The sequence below is a fragment of the Panulirus ornatus genome, chromosome 45 (genome assembly GCF_036320965.1).
Source record: "Panulirus ornatus isolate Po-2019 chromosome 45, ASM3632096v1, whole genome shotgun sequence".
Classification (NCBI taxonomy): domain Eukaryota; kingdom Metazoa; phylum Arthropoda; class Malacostraca; order Decapoda; family Palinuridae; genus Panulirus; species Panulirus ornatus.
The window spans coordinates 1621467-1639385 of NC_092268.1; the positions used below are offsets into that span (position 1 = coordinate 1621467).

Genomic DNA, 17919 nt, shown 5'->3' on the forward strand with positions numbered 1-17919 from the left:
GCCCAAACCATTTCAAAACACCCTCTTCTGCTCTCTCAACCACACTCTTTTTATTTCCACACATCTCTCTTACCCTTACATTACTTACTCGATCAATCCACCTCACACCACACATTGTCCTCAAACATCTCATTTCCAGCACATCCACCCTCCTGTGCACAACTCTATCCATAGCCCACGCCTCGCAACCATACAACATTGTTGGAACCACTATTCCTTCAAACATACCCATTTTTGCTTTCCGAGATAATGTTCTTGACTTCCACACATTCTTCAAGGCTCCCAGAATTTTCGCCCCCTCCCTCACCCTATGATTCACTTCCGCTTGCATGGTTCCATCCGCTGTCAGATCCACTCCCAGATATCTAAAACACTTTACTTCCACCAGTTTTTCTCCATTCAAACTTACCTCCCAATTGACTTGACCCTCAACCGTACTGTACCTTACCAAAACTCAGTCACCAGCTCCTGCAGTTTCTCACATGAATCAGCCACTTGCGCTGTATCATCAGCGAACAACAACTGACTCACTTCCCAAGCTCTCTCATCCCCAACGGGCTTCATACTTGCCCCTCTTTCCAAAACTCTTGCATTCACCTCCCTAACAACCCCATCCATAAACAAAATTAAACAACCATGGAGACATCACACACCCCTGCCGCACACCTACATTCACTGAGAACCAATGACTTTCCTCTCTTCCTACACGTACACAGGCCTTACATCCTCGATAAAACTTTTCACTGCTTCTAACATCTTGCCTCCCACACCATATATTCTTAAAACCTTCCACAGAACATCTCTATCATATGCCTTCTCCAGATCCATAAATGCTACATACAAATCCATTTGTTTTTCTAAGTATTTCTCACATACATTCTTCAAAGCAAACACCTGATCCACACATCCTCTACCACTTCTGAAACCACACTGCTCTTCCCCAATCTGATGCTCTGTACATGCCTTCACCCTCTCAATCAATACCCTCCCATATAATTTACCAGGAATACTCAACATATTTATACCTCTGTAATTTGAGCACTCACTCTTATCCCATTTGCCTTTGTACAATGGCACTATGCAAGCATTCCGCCACTCCTCAGGCACCTCACCATGAATCATACATACATTAAATAACCTTACCAACCATTCAACAATACAGTCACCCCCTTTTTTAATAAATTCCACTGCAATACCATCCAAACCTGCTGCCTTGCCAGCTTTCATCTTCCGTAAAGCTTTTACTACCTCTTCTCTATTAACCAAATCATTTTCCCTAACCCTCTCACTTTGCACACCACCTCGACCAAAACACCCTATATCTGCCACTCTATCATCAAACACATTCAACAAACCTTCAAGATATTCACTCCATCAACTTCTCACATCACCACTACTTGTTATCACCTCCCCATTAGCGCCCTTCACTGAAGTTCCCATTTGCTCCCTTGTCTTACGCACTTTATTTACCTCCTTCCAAAACATCTTTTTATCCTCCCTGAAATTTAATGATACTCTCTCACCCCAACTCTCATTTGCCCTCTTGCACCTTTCTCTTGACCTCCTGCCTCTTTCTTTTATACCTCTCCCACTCATTTGCATTTTTTTCCTGCAAAAATCGTCCAAATGCCTCTCTTCTCTTTCACTAATAAACTTACTTCTTCATCCCATCACTCACTACCTTTTCTAATCAACCCACCTTCCACGCTTCTCATGCCACAAGCATCTTTTGCACAAGCCATCACTGCTTCCCTAAATACGTCCCATTCCTCCCCCACTCGCCTTACCTCCTTTGTTCTCACCTTTTTCCATTCTGTACTCAGTCTCTCCTGGTACTTCCTCACACAAGTCTCCTTCCTAAGCTGACTTACTCTCACCACTCTCTTCACCCCAACATTCTCTCTTCTTTTCTGAAAACCCCCACAAATGGGAGGGTGTTGATTGAGAGGGTGAAGATATGTACAGAACATCAGATTGGGGAATAGCAGTGTGGTTTTAGAAGTGGTTGAGGATGCTTTGGAAGAATGTATGTGAGAATACTTAGAAAAATGAATGGATTTGTACGCAACTGGAGAAGGCATATGATAAAGTTGATAGAGATGCTTTGTGGAAGGTTTTAAGAGTATATGGTGTGGGAAGTAAGTTACTTAAAGCAGTGAAAAGTTTTTACCAAGCATGTAAGGCATGTGTATGAGTAGGAAGAGAGGAGAGTGATTGGTTCCCAGTGAATGTTGGCAGGGGTGTGTGATGTCCCCATTGCTGTTTGATTTTTTTATGGATGGGGAGGTTAGGGAAGTAAATGCAAGAGTTTTAGAGACAGGGGCGAGTATGCCCTGTGTTGTGGATGAGAGGGCTTGGGAAGTGAGTCAGTTGTTGTTTGCGGATGATACATCTCTAGTGGCTGATTCATGTGAGAAACTGCAGAGGTTGGTGACTGATTTTAGTAAAGTGTGTGAAAGAAGAAAGTTGAGAGTAGATGTGAATTAGAGCAAGATTTTTAGGTTCAGTAGGGTTGTGGGACAAGTTAATTGGGAGGTAAGTTTGAATGGGGAAAAACTGGAAGAAGTGAAGTGTTTTAGATATCTGAGAATTGACGTAACAGCAGATGGAACCATGGAAGCAGAAGTGGGTCACAGGGTAGGGGAGGGAGTGAAGATTCTGGGAGTATTGAAGAATGTGTGGAAGGTGAGAATGTTATCTCAGAGAGCAAAAATGGGTATGTTTGATGGAATAGTGGTTCCAACAATGCTATGTGGTTGTGAGGCATGGGCTATAGATAGGGTTGTGCAGAGGAGGGTGGATGTGTTGGAAATGAAATGTTTGAGGACAGTATATGATGTGAGATGGTTGGATCGAGTAAGTAATGAAAGGGTAAGAGAGATGTGTGGTAATAAAAAGAGTGTGGTTGAGAGAGCAGAAGAGGATGTGTTGAAATGGTTTGGACACATTGAGAGAATGACTGGGGAAAGATTGACAAAGAGGATATATGTGTCAGAGGTAGAGGGAACGAGGAGAAGCGGGATACCAAATGAGAGGTGGAAGGATAGAGTGAAAAAGATTTTGAGCAACTGGGGCCTAAACATACAGGAGGGTGAAAGTTATGCAAGGAAACGATGTGGTATACCGAGGTCGACGTGCTGTCACTGAATTGAACCAGGGCATGTGAAATGTCTGGGGTGAGCCATGGAAAGGTTTGTAGGGCCTGGATGTGGAAAGGGAGCTGTGGTTTGGTTGCATTACACATGACAGCTACAGACTGAGTATGAGCAAATGTGGCCTTTTTTTTTTTGTTTTATCTTGTTATTTTTTTTTCCCTGGCTCTACCTTGCTGTAGGGGGCTATTTCCTGTGTGGTGGGGTAGTGACAGAAATGGATGAAGGCAGCAAGTATGAATATTTATGTGTGTGTATATATATATATATATATATATATATATATATATATATATATATATATATATATATATATATATATATATGTATGTCTTTGTGTCTATATGTATGTGTACATTGATATTTATATGTGTGTGTATGGGCATTTATGTATATATATGTGTATATGAGTGGTTGGGCCATTTTCATCTGTTTTCTTGTGCTACCTCGCTGATGGGGGAAACAGCAGTTAGATATGATATAATGATATCTATATATACACATGATAGAGATGCTTTGTGGAAGGTATTAAGAATGGCCCAACCCACCCACATCCGCATGGATATACATAAATGCACATATAGTCTCTCATTCTCTAGCTGTCATGAGTAATGCACAGAAACCATAGCTCCTTATCCACATCCAGGACCCACAGACCTTTCCATGGCTTTTCCCAGATGTTTCACATGCTGTGGTTCAGTCCATTGATAGTACATCGACCCCAGTATACCACATCGTTCCAATTCACTTTTATCCATGCATGCCTTTCAACCTTCTGCATGGCTCAAAATCTTTTTCACTCCATCCTTCCACCTCCATTTTGGTCTCCGGCTTCTTCTGACACATATATCCTCTTTGTCAACCTTTCCTCACTCATTCTCTCCATTTGTCCTAACCTTTTCAACACACACGTGTGTATGTGTGTGTGTGTGTGTGTGTGTGTGTGTGTGTCTGTCTATGTCTGTGTGGTCATCTTCCTTGAATCCTCAAGCTTGGGTGTTTTAATGTGTGTGGATGTAACAAAGATGAGAAGAAAGGAGAGATTGGTGGTATAATTAAGATGGTCTATTTCTGAGTGAAACAAATCTGAAGAGTACAGGTAAGGATAGTTTTAAAATGTCTTTAGGAGTAAAGTCTGGGGTTGGTGAGAGGACAAGAGCCAGTGAAGGAGTTGTACTGCTCCTGAAGCAGGAGTTGTGGTAGTGTATGGAATAGTGTAAGGAAGTAAATTCTAGCCTAATGTGGGTAAAAATGGAAGTGGATGGCAAGAGATGGGTGATTATTAGTGTTAATGCACCTGGCCATGAGTGAGTGTGTCAGCAGTTTTGATTAAGACACCAGGTATTAGTGATGGGTGATTTGAACACGAATGTTCAGTATTATGAATGGAAATGATGAAGAACTTCTGGAAAAGTACAGGTGATTGGGAATATCTGGACTAAAAAGAGGGGACATACATCAGTACATGTATGTGAATAAGAAAGATGTTCAGCGGGCATAATTGGATTACATAGTAATTGATAGGCGAGTAAAAGAGATACTTTTGGCTGTATGTTGAGAGGGGCAGCTGGTGGGATGTCTGATCATTGTATTTTGGAGGTGAAGGAGAAGATTAGTACGGGTTTTTGGAAAAGAGGAAACATTATCAGTGAGAAGAAAGAGAGAGTAAATGGTTTCAAATGAAGCTTGGTCTGTGGTAAGGGTATGTGATGTCACCATGGTTGTTCAGTTTGTTTATGAATGGGGTGGTAAGGGAGGTAAAGTGAGAGTCTTGGAGAGAGGAGCAATTATGCAGTTTGTTAGGGATGAAAGATTCTGATAAGTGAGTCAGTTGTTGTTTGCTGATGATACACCACTGATGGCAGATTTGGGAAACTTGTCAAAGTTGTGACCAAGCTTGGAAGTAAATGTGGATAAAAGCAAATTTATTAGGTTCACCAGGGTAAGGGCAGTTTAGTTGGAAATTAAGGAAAATTTGGCTGTGGCATAAGCATCAGCATAAACTGTGATACTTCACTCTTCCTTGTGTAAAGGGCAACTGAATTTAGTATGTTCAGTAAAGGCATCCAGCAAACTCATATAACCAACCCAGAACTTAGCCTTGGAATTTCAGCAGGAAATCTCAATTTGTGAATACATGGTTGGCATTGTTACCCAGACACTGAATATATATGCGTGGAGTGGTTGAAAGGTTTAGGGAATTTCACATGTTCCAAGCCATATTTTTCTTCTTAGATGGATCCACACATATCATCACTTTCCCCTTTGTGAGTCTTGGCCTTAAGCAAACATACAGCTTTCATTGGAAAGCTAGATAATTTGTTCAAGTCCCATAAATGCTAATTTTCATTCTTCTGTTGACAGGAGGAAGATGAAGCCCTCAGTCCAGCGGACATTCAGTCCAACTGCCTACGGCAGTTCTCGAGCACTGACTTCATCATGGAGCCTGGTATATTTTCAACACTTAAGAGGTCAGCCAGGTCAACTTAAAGGCTTTCTTCACATACAGATTCCTGTAGCTTATTTCTGTATATTTCAATTACATTTGCATGCCATCCTCATTACTTTGCATTTATTTCATTTTGATCTTTGCATTTATTTCACTTATATTTGTTATGGCCAATTCTCATGCTACTTGTGTATGCTGTAATGATTAAAGACAAAATCAACCAAGACAGTGTATCATCCTCAGAGGTTCTTGTATGCTGATTGACATGGTGATAAAGGAAATTCTCATCCGTATATTCTAGGACCTTGTCTCTCTTAACTTAGGAGCAGAGTAACCCAAATAGAGTTTACCACCTGCAGGGATAGTGCTTGATATGGAGAAACACACTGGGTCCTAAGAATGGCAAACCCATGCCCTCGATATCACCATTAATTTTCATATAGAAAATATGAACTGATTTATTTAGCTTACTGTATAATTTTATGTAAAATCTACTCACATACCCTGTACTTTTATTTATTTGATTTTGAATTTCTATTGTGAATATGCATTTTTTCCTTTTAACTGAGGTTATTTTTAACCATAATGTCTTATTGATTGTCTTGAATTTTCATTATGAACCATAGATTGTCATAATCAATAGTGTTATAAAAAGACTTGGATTTCTACTAGGGATGAGATTCTTATTACTAGTTCAAATTGTCATTCACAACTCTTGATTAAAATGATCCATCCAGTTACCACAATTGATTGAGAAACCATATGAGTTCAGAACCTGCAGGCATTATATGAAAATCCTAGTTGTTTTTCCTTCTCCAGATACTTCCAAGCTGGTGGAAATCCTGAGCAAGTTATTGAAATGTTGTCTGAAAACTACCAGGCTGTGGCTCAGATGGCCAACCTGATGGCTGAGTGGCTTATCTTGACAGGTATGCTGAGTATTGCATTTGAATCCCATTGCAAGGTTAATGACCTTTCTCTGGTATGTCTTGAATTAGCATTTAGATATTAACATGAGGCTGTAAGCGGAATGTTAAGAAGCTGTTAGAGGAAAGCAAAGAAAGAGTAGATAAAGATTTTGGAAGAAAGTTAAGTGAAAAGTTTTAGGAAATAAGAAACTACAGTATACTGAAAGGAGATGAAAAAGGCGAGAGGTGGATAGGAGTGGAAACAGTGATGTGAGAAGTAAGGAAGGGGAATTGCTGAATCAAAAGGAGGAATTAAAAGGAAGTTGGAGGGGGTATTTTTGAAGAAATGATGAGTGTGGCTAGTGGCATGCCTGTTTGCGGAGAGTGAAGAGGAGTTGCAGAAGGATGTATGTGTTTTATAATGTGTTTAAGCATAAGAAATTGAAGGTAAATGCAAGGAAAAGTAAAGTATGATGTTTGAAGGGAAACGAAGTGAAAGTATAGATTTTGTAGAACCATGTAGTGTGAAAAAAGAAAGTGTACTAAATTGTGATGAGGATATGAGGAGAAAAGACTGGAAGAAGTGAGAAAATTTAAGTATCTGGGAGCTCTCTTGAGTAAGTGTGGTGATATGGAAGGAGTGATAAGGGAGAGAGCAGTGCAGGGTTGAAGTGTCATTGGGTCCCTTAATAGAATAGTGAAGGGTAAAGGTGTAAGTATGAAAGTGAAGTGGGGATTAAGAGACAGCATAGACCTCCCAGCCCTGACCTCTACAGCCAAAACATGAATGTGGAATGAGGCACAGAGGTCAAGAATCCAGGCTGTGGAAATGAGCTATTTGAGAAGAGCATGTGGTGTGACTAGATGGAATGAATTAGGAATAGAAAGGGTGCATGAGAGATGTGGTATGGCAAGGAATGCAAAGGGAGTGAATTGTGGAGTGGTTGAATGGATGAAATGTAATTCTTTGTGGTAGTTTGGGCATGTGGAAAGAATGCAAGACTGGGAGTTTACAAGAAGTATGTATGACAGGAGTATTAAAGGGGTTAGTATGAGTGGAAGACACCTGTGGTACAATTAAAGGGGTTGATGTGAGTGGAAGACCACCTGTGACATAGGCAAATAGGGTGGAGGAATACTGGAGAGAGAGAAACAGAGGAAGAATGCATGGAATAATGTATGTGAGGGAGGCATGTAAGGACAGGGATAAGTAGAGACTTTTGCTGTGGCCACCCCTTATGGGAGTTCCCGGAGGAAATGGGCATCAGAGATATGGATAGATAGATAGATAGATATAACTTTTTATGCTTCTTTTTCTTTGGGAATAGAATTAAGGTTTTTTTTATTCCATTTGTTGTAATTTATATGAAAGTTTGATGGGGTGTGCCCCTCATCCCATTATCTTTTGTCACTTTCTTTTTTGTTTCTGTCTTGTATGTCAAAACTAGTACAGTGTGAGGATGTCCCTTAAAGCCACCATATCTCATCACCTCGCTTCATATTCCTGATCCAGTGTTTATACCCAAGTGCATAGGTGTAACCCTTAACAGGCCATTGGCAGAAGGTAGAGTGTTTGCAGAGGCTCATACCTAATATTCCTACTGACTACTACATAATGTGTCTTCCTTATGTTCCTGCTTAATGTGCCATCCTACTACTTCTACCTAATGCTCCCGCCTAATGTTCCTAGTTACTATTTCTTTTAATGTACCATCCTACTACTTCTACCTAATGCTCCCACCTAATCTTCCTAGTTACTATTTCTACCAGATGTTTCTACCTACTGCTCTGCTTTATGTTCCTACCTACTACTTTAATCTGTTACTCCTTCCAGTGACCTTGAGTCATTCTCTGTGCCTCATTCTGTAGAGTAAATATTTGTGGTTAGTTTTAGTGGAAACAAGTATGCTTTCAGCCCATATGCAGCTTCTTAATTTGCTTAAGCTGGCTGTTAAGCAAAGACATACAGTAAGTTATCATCTCACTATTGTTTTGTAGTTTTTCTCAGAAAATTTTTCCATCGGCAAATATAGGCTGTCTCCAATTTTTAGGTTAGAATGTCTGGAATATTAAGTCAAATTCTTCAATGATGGTTTTCTTGTCACAGGTGCAAGGATAAATGATGTACAGGCCATGGTAGAAAACCACCTTAAACTTATGATCTTGAAGACATTTGACCCCAAAAAAGCTGATACAATCTTTACAGAGGAGGGAGATGTAAGTGTAACATCAACTGTGTTTATTGTGGAAGATTATTTACATACATTGATTTGAGATTTCATTTGTCTCTTTGTACTATGCTAGGATTTGTTTAATCAGAACTGATGTTATATTCCAAGTACAAACTTGGTTTAGTCTAATATTAGAAATTCCTCCAGCTTGATAGCATGTATCAAGAAACTGAACAGTTACTTGGACTCTTTCTGGTTCATCTGAAAACCAGAAACAGAAACTTGTTCATGTGATTGGTCTCTCTATCTAACTCTATCTCTGAAGCCTGTTCCTTCCAGGAACTCCTGTCAAGGGGATGGCCATGGCAAGAGTATCCTTGTCCGTACATGCCTCTCTCTCTCTCTCATACACCATTCCATATGTTCTTCCTCCATATCTCTCCCTCCAGTACTATTCCACTTTGTTTCCCCATGTTACTGGTGGTCATACCAACCCCTTTAATTGTACTATCATACACTCTCGTTGTAAACACCCAGCCTTGCATTCTTTCCACTAAACCAAACTCCCTCAAAGTATTATTATGTTTCACTCAATTTATTTCCCATACATTCCCTGCCTTACCAAATCTCTCATACACCTCTTCAATAGTTCATTTCCACTGCCTGGATTTTTGCACTCTGTGACTCATTCCATGTTCATATTTCAGTTACATAGGTCAAAGACTGGAGGACTATGCTGTCCCTTAATCCTTTCTTCGCTTCCTTATGTTTTCCTCTACTCATCATTATTGTATTAAGGGACTCAATGACTCCTTACCCTGTACTGCTCTCTCCCTTATCTATCCTTCCATCTCTCTCTCTCTCTCTCTCTCTCTCTCTCTCTCTCTCTCTCTTATGTATTACAGAGTTTAGTACACTTTTTTCTTTCACTCTGTAGGACTCTGCAAAATCTTTATTTTCACTCTTTCTTTTCAAATACAGTTATTTTACTTTTACTTGCATATACCTTCAGTCATCTACACTTACATACATCATAAAAGACATTTACAACCTTCTGCAAACAGGATTGTCATGAGCCTCATAAGTCACCTCCACACTCCGTCTCTGCACTCCCTTTTTCTAGTTTTCCTCTCATCCTTCTTATTACTCCCACTGCATATATGTTAAAATGCCAAGGTGACATCATGCAGCCCTGCCCCACACCCATCAAAACTTTCACGTAGCTCTCCATCCACTGTTAAACATGCATTTGCTACTCAGTAAAAGGCTTTCATATCATCCAGCAGTTATCCCCCAACCCCATATATCGTTAAGACATTCCATAAAGCATTCCACTCATTTCTTGTCATATTCTTTCTCCAGATCCTTAGAAGCTGCATACTGCTTTTAGAATATGCACCACAAAAATCTGGTCCACAAATCCCCTGTCATTCGTAAAATTCCCTTGCTCGTCGCTTACTCTGCATTCAGTCATTTTCATCACTCTGTCAATCAAATCTTGCATGCTCCTTTTCTGGTATATTTGCAAGACTTACTCCCCTACAATTGCTACATACGTCTTAGCACTTTTTCACTTTGTCCTCATACAAAATTTCATTTGCCACTAAATTTGTAAAAGTCCTATGTATTCCCACATCTCTTTAGCAGATAATCAAACTTTTTAGTGCTGGAGGGACATATGATTAGCCTTTTGAAGCTCAAGGCTACTTCTTTTTTACTGAAAGTTTTGTGGCTGTGAGGATGATAATATAGTATGAAGTTATACTAAGATGGAACTACCTTATTTGCTTACAGGCACCAGGATAGTTGACGGAACTCATTGAACACAGTACATGGCGTTCAGTTGTGTATCAGTTGGCAGAGGAGTTCACAGAGTGTCTGATGCTTAACTTCACTATTAAGGTAAATTTTACCTAATGATCACGTAACATATTAAAGTGAGATATCCCTGTTAGACTCGTGTGAAAAAAGACAGCCTGGAATGAATATTTGACATAGCCAAACTGAATATTACGTACAGTATACTGAGTATAGTGCTTTGGATAATTGGAAATTGACATTGTGGTGGGTGGAACAGTGCAAAATGATGAACAGGCATGAAAAACCATGTAGGTATGGTAGATAGGTAGGAAGATAGTTTGGTAAGTACATAGTTCAATTGGTAGATAGATAGATTATTCTAAAGGATAGGGGAAAATGCTCCCCATATATCTTCTGCATTTGTAGGTGTCCAAGAGAAGCATGAGGAGGAGGCTGGAAAGTCTCCTCTGCAGTATGATTACATTCCAAAAGAAGGAATAAAAGAAGGGGTCTGGTCATGCTATTTCCCCAAAGGCGGAGTTGTCTGTTTTTAATGCTACCTCGCTAAAGTGGGAAATAATGAAAAATAGTGAAAGAAGATAGAGAAGTGCACAGATTAGATATACAGATAGATAAATAGTTAAATGGACAAGTAAAAGAGCATTTTTTTTTTTTTTTTTTTTTTTTATACTTTGTCGCTGTCTCCCGCGTTTGCGAGGTAGTGCAAGGAAACAGACGAAAGAAATGGCCCAACCCCCCCCCCCATACACATGTACATACACACGTCCACACACGCAAATATACATACCTACACAGCTTTCCATGGTTTACCCCAGACGCTTCACATGCCTTGATTCACTCCACTGACAGCACGTCAACCCCTGTATACCACATCGCTCCAATTCACTCTATTCCTTGCCCTCCTTACACCCTCCTGCATGTTCAGGCCCCGATCACACAAAATCTTTTTCACTCCATCTTTCCACCTCCAATTTGGTCTCCGTCTTCTCCTCGTTCCCTCCACCTCCGACACATATATCCTCTTGGTCAATCTTTCCTCACTCATTCTCTCCATGTGCCCAAACCATTTCAAAACACCCTCTTCTGCTCTCTCAACCACGCTCTTTTTATTTCCACACATCTCTCTTACCCTTACGTTACTTACTCGATCAAACCACCTCACACCACACATTGTCCTCAAACATCTCATTTCCAGCACATCCATCCTCCTGCGCACAACTCTATCCATAGCCCACGCCTCGCAACCATACAACATTGTTGGAACCACTATTCCTTCAAACATACCCATTTTTGCTTTCCGAGATAATGTTCTCGACTTCCACACATTTTTCAAGGCTCCCAAAATTTTCGCCCCCTCCCCCACCCTATGATCCACTTCCGCTTCCATGGTTCCATCCGCTGACAGATCCACTCCCAGATATCTAAAACACTTCACTTCCTCCAGTTTTTCTCCATTCAAACTCACCTCCCAATTGACTTGACCCTCAACCCTACTGTACCTAATAACCTTGCTCTTATTCACATTTACTCTTAACTTTCTTCTTCCACACACTTTACCAAACTCAGTCACCAGCTTCTGCAGTTTCTCACATGAATCAGCCACCAGCGCTGTATCATCAGCGAACAACAACTGACTCACTTCCCAAGCTCTCTCATCCCCAACAGACTTCATACTTGCCCCTCTTTCCAGGACTCTTGCATTTACCTCCCTAACAACCCCATCCATAAACAAATTAAACAACCATGGAGACATCACACACCCCTGCCGCAAACCTACATTCACTGAGAACCAATCACTTTCCTCTCTTCCTACACGTACACATGCCTTACATCCTCGATAAAAACTTTTCACTGCTTCTAACAACTTGCCTCCCACACCATATATTCTTAATACCTTCCACAGAGCATCTCTATCAACTCTATCATATGCCTTCTCCAGATCCATAAATGCTACATACAAATCCATTTGCTTTTCTAAGTATTTCTCACATACATTCTTCAAAGCAAACACCTGATCCACACATCCTCTACCACTTCTGAAACCGCACTGCTCTTCCCCAATCTGATGCTCTGTACATGCCTTCACCCTCTCAATCAATACCCTCCCATATAATTTACCAGGAATACTCAACAAACTTATACCTCTGTAATTTGAGCACTCACTCTTATCCCCTTTGCCCTTGTACAATGGCACTATGCACGCATTCCGCCAATCCTCAGGCACCTCACCATGAGTCATACATACATTAAATAACCTCACCAACCAGTCAACAATACAGTCACCCCCTTTTTTAATAAATTCCACTGCAATACCATCCAAACCTGCTGCCTTGCCGGCTTTCATCTTCCGCAAAGCTTTTACTACCTCTTCTCTGTTTACCAAATCATTTTCCCTAACCCTCTCACTTTGCACACCACCTCGACCAAAACACCCTATATCTGCCACTCTGTCATCAGACACATTCAACAAACCTTCAAAATGCTCATTCCATCTCCTTCTCACATCACCACTACTTGTTATCACCTCCCCATTTACGCCCTTCACTGAAGTTCCCATTTGCTCCCTTGACTTACGCACCCTATTTACCTCCTTCCAGAACATCTTTTTATTCTCCCTAAAATTTACTGATAGTCTCTCACCCCAACTCTCATTTGCCCTTTTTTTCACCTCTTGCACCTTTCTCTTGACCTCCTGTCTCTTTCTTTTATACTTCTCCCACTCAATTGCATTTTTTCCCTGCAAAAATCGTCCAAATGCCTCTCTCTTCTCTTTCACTAATACTCTTACTTCTTCATCCCACCACTCACTACCCTTTCTAAACGGCCCACCTCCCACTCTTCTCATGCCACAAGCATCTTTTGTGCAATCCATCACTGACTCCCTAAATACATCCCATTCCTCCCCCACTCCCCTTACTTCCATTGTTCTCACCTTTTTCCATTCTGTACACAGTCTCTCCTGGTACTTCCCCACACAGGTCTCCTTCCCAAGCTCACTTACTCTCACCACCTTCTTCACCCCAACATTCACTCCTCTTTTCTGAAAACCCATACTAATCTTCACCTTAGCCTCCACAAGATAATGATCAGACATCCCTCCAGTTGCACCTCTCAGCACATTAACATCCAAAAGTCTCTCTTTCGCACGCCTGTCAATTAACACGTAATCCAATAACGCTCTCTGGCCATCTCTCCTACTTACATAAGTATACTTATGTATATCTCGCTTTTAAACCAGGTATTCCCAATCATCAGTCCTTTTTCAGCACATAAATCTACAAGCTCTTCACCATTTCCATTTACAACACTGAACACCCCATGCATACCAATTATTCCCTCAACTGCCACATTACTCACCTTTGCATTCAAATCACCCATCACTATAACCCGGTCTCGTGCATCAAAACCGCTAACACACTCATTCAGCTGCTCCCAAAACACTTGCCTCTCATGATCTTTCTTCTCATGCCCAGGTGCATATGCACCAATAATCACCCACCTCTCTCCATCAACTTTCAATTTTACCCATATTAATCGAGAATTTACTTTCTTACATTCTATCACATACTCCCATAACTCCTGTTTCAGGAGTATTGCTACTCCTTCCCTTGCTCTTGTCCTCTCACTAACCCCTGACTTCACTCCCCAGACATTTCCAAACCACTCTTCCCCTTTACCCTTGAGCTTCGTTTCACTCAGAGCCAAAACATCCAGGTTCCTTTCCTCAAACATACTACCTATCTCTCCTTTTTTCACATCTTGGTTACATCCACACACATTTAGGCACCCCACTCTGAGCCTTCGAGGAGGATGATCACTCCCCGCGTGACTCCTTCTTCTGTTTCCCATTTTAGAAAGTTAATACAAGGAGGGGAGGATTTCCGGCCCCCCGCTCCCGTCCCCTCTAGTCGCTTTCTACGACACGCGAGGAATACGTGGGAAGTATTCTTTCACCCCTATCCCCAGGGATAATATACATATATATATACATATACACACACACACACATACACACACATACGCACATACACACACACACACACACATACATATATATACATATGAAAAATGTAAGAAACAATTTAGAAAACAAACTTTTAGCTTGAAATGAATTAAAAAAATGAATGTCACATAATGGTTCAACCTCTGGCTATGGAAAAGGAAATGTACAATTTATTCACACAAACGTCAATAGCAGTTCTCATCAATTTCACCACTGTATCAATAAGCTTCAATGTCTAAGCTACATTTTTCTCCAACTTCACTATTTTCTTGTCAAAAACACCATGCATGAAAACTATCACTATATATATATATATATATATATATATATATATATATATATATATATATATATATTTCCCCCTTGGCCTCCTACTATCCACAGCATTTTATGTACACTTAATGATAGAGAGGTCATAATTTTGCTGTCTGAAAATTTTTGTATTATATGAAAAGAATCCAATCATTCTTGTTATGTGTACAGAATGTATGTATTTAAAGTTAATCTCGGATGCAGGCTTCCAAGGGGAGATCACCAGCATATCAATAGCAGCACAACAAATTGAGGTTTTCTCAAGAATTCTAAAGACATCAACTTCAAATTTCCTTCAGTCACCAGAGGATACTAGACATAAGGCTGTTGTCGAATTTGCTGTGAGTTTTCCCGGAATCTCTTGATAATTATACCTTTTGGGCAAATTTAAAACTTCAAATGCACTCTTGTTAGTGTGGAACTCTTTATTTGCTTTAACAAACTGAACTTGATTTGAGGATGTGTGAGAAAGATCTGAGTGGCTCTGTGCACTTAGTCCATCACTCATAAATGGGAACACCTTGATAAATCGATAGGTTAATGGTAATGTTAAGTTATTTAATCATAAGTTTTGGTGCACTTTGCTACTGATTAAACGTGAAAATGATGAAAGTACTGAAACTAAATTATGGGAAATCCAGGGATCTTACTCTGTGGTAAATCCAGTGAAACATGTTGAACTTGGATATGGGATAGTAATGCCACAAAGGACACCCAAAGCTAGTATCTCACCCAGTGATGACTGATATACTAAGCTGGGCTTCCCCTTGCTGATGACACACTGAGCTGGGATCTCACTTCTTGGCACAAAGGAATTCAAACAGCAATAGACTGTTAGGTCCTTTCAAGGCTTTGTGTTAGTGGAAGGTATCAGAAACTCGCAGATTAATGTGGTAAAAGTTAGAAGGTATGCATATAATTCAAAGATAGTTACTTGCGAATTATTAGTGTGGTTAAGGAGGCACAAAGAATATGTCATGCAGATCACCTCTTAACATTCTTTTTTCCAAGGTGAATAGGATTGTAGGATTTGTTTCTCAGTCCAGTAGCTTGACATTGTACCCTTTCCATTTTGTTTTTGTCTTTTTTAGATAGGATAATTGAAAGTAAACATAATGTTCAGAATATAGACAAACCAGTGAACTGTAAAGTGTTAGGATGATTTTCCTGGAGTTTGATTTAAAGGTCCTACTTATGAATTCAAGAATGCTATTTGCTCTTTTACTGTTTTTTACACTGCGTACTTGGTTTTAGGTCACCAGAGATTATTATGCCTTAGTCTTTCTCCTCATTTACCTTTAGCAGGTCAACAGAATTTGTCCTTTTGTTTTTTTTCTTATTTTTACCACTGATATGTAAAACTTTGCACAAATCAATATTGAATATTAAATTGTCTCCTATAAGACCAGTCCATCAAATTGTCTATGTCAGTTTGAAGCTGTAGACATTCAAGTTCATTTGTAGATTTTTTGTGTTTTGTGTTATCATTAAATTTTGATATTATGCTGATCCTTGTGGCACTCTTCTTGTTATGTCTTACCATTCTGAAGCTTCACCATTGATCACTACTCTTTGTTTGTGGCCAATTAACCAATTTCCTATCCACTGAAGTACAATCTCATCATTGCTATGTGACTAAATTTTGCTAGTAACCTGTGATGCAGAACCTTATTGAATGCTTTGAAGATCAACTGCTATAGTTTTGTCATATATGTTGATTATATCATAAAAGAAAGACCTTGCTAAGAATCGTGTATTAAGTGGTGGTCCTGTAAATGGTTTATAATTCTATCTTGAATGATGGTTTCCATAAGTTTTGCAGCTACAGACTTTAAGCTAATAGGACAGTAATTTCTGGGCTGTGACTTGTTACCTTTTTTGAATATCATTGTTACATTGGCAGACTTTCATTCACTTGGGACTGTTCCTGTAGCAAGTAACTTATTGAAAAGGGCAGTCTCCTTTGTTGTTCTTGGGTAAAACTTCTCAGGACTCTTTTTCATTGATCTTATCATCCTAGGTTTGCCTGTTAAGAGCACAGGGAAGATCATTAATATTTGTATGTTTGATATCAGTTATTTTTTGGCAACTGTCATGTTGATCAACTTTACATGAAGTATTGAAAGTGACCTCAAAAGTGATTTTTCGGTGATCACTTGTACCAATCTTTTCTCCATCATTATTAACGAGAGCCTCATTTTTAGCCGGAACTAAACCTAATGCATTCCTGTCGTGAGAAGGTTGCTTGACTAGTTGGATTAAGGCACTCTCAAACAAATTTAGGTAGAGTCCACACTTAGAGATACTGGAATCAGACCCACTTTTTTTAGATACCAGTATGTTAAAGACTACTGTACTAGAATCTTGTATGTAACAAATTTCTGCTAATTGATCATAAAATCTCTCATTTACCTCTAGTGTCTATTTGGGAGCCTGTGAGCTAGTCTTTCTGCTATTTATTATGAGATTTATCTTTAATTTTACTAAAATTATGTTGACATTCTCAATGGCTACATTTTTTACTAAGATTCAAATGAACTTAACAAAGAGCAGGACACTAATGCCTACATTGTTTCCACTGTCCCTTTGACATGGAGTTTACCCAGATATTGAATATTTGGTGAGGAAATCTCTATTGCTGATTGCTGATATCTAACCAAGGTATGGAAATGACACGCATATCATAATCTCTTTCTAATGCTATTGTCACTAACTCTTGAGATTCTATTTTGTTTACACCAAGTGTTCATATAGGATATTTTTAGATGAAACTGAGACTTCTTTGAAAAGGTACTTACACGGGGGAATGGATCTGACTCTTATGTGATACACTGAGCAGGAATCTCGCTGATTACCATAATACAACACACTGAACCAGGGTCTCACCTACTGGTGACTCTTGCATGACATACATACATAACTGGGCCTTCCTGAGCTATCTGGTGACGGCATAATGGCATCTCAATTTGCCTTTGTACGTGTCTCTTTGAGCAGGACCTGTATATACTTCATTTGTTCTTTATGTGCATAGTGTCAACATACATGAATATGATCTTTAATGGTAAGTGGTATAAAAGTTGAAGGAAATCAGTTAGAAGAAAGT

At 39.7% G+C, this 17919-nt stretch overlaps 1 protein-coding gene across 31 annotated transcripts in view; it reads left to right on the plus strand.

The window, feature by feature from the left end:
• The window catches only part of LOC139762982 (negative elongation factor D-like), a 303098-nt gene that overhangs the window by 19339 nt on the left and 265840 nt on the right, over window positions 1-17919 (plus strand). For all 31 annotated transcript variants that reach the window (XM_071688451.1, XM_071688450.1, XM_071688452.1 and 28 more), the window contains 2 exons: window positions 5517-5623; window positions 6421-6530. In XM_071688451.1, the coding sequence (XP_071544552.1) occupies window positions 5517-5623; window positions 6421-6530 (217 nt within the window). The remainder of the gene's footprint in view (window positions 1-5516; window positions 5624-6420; window positions 6531-17919) is intronic.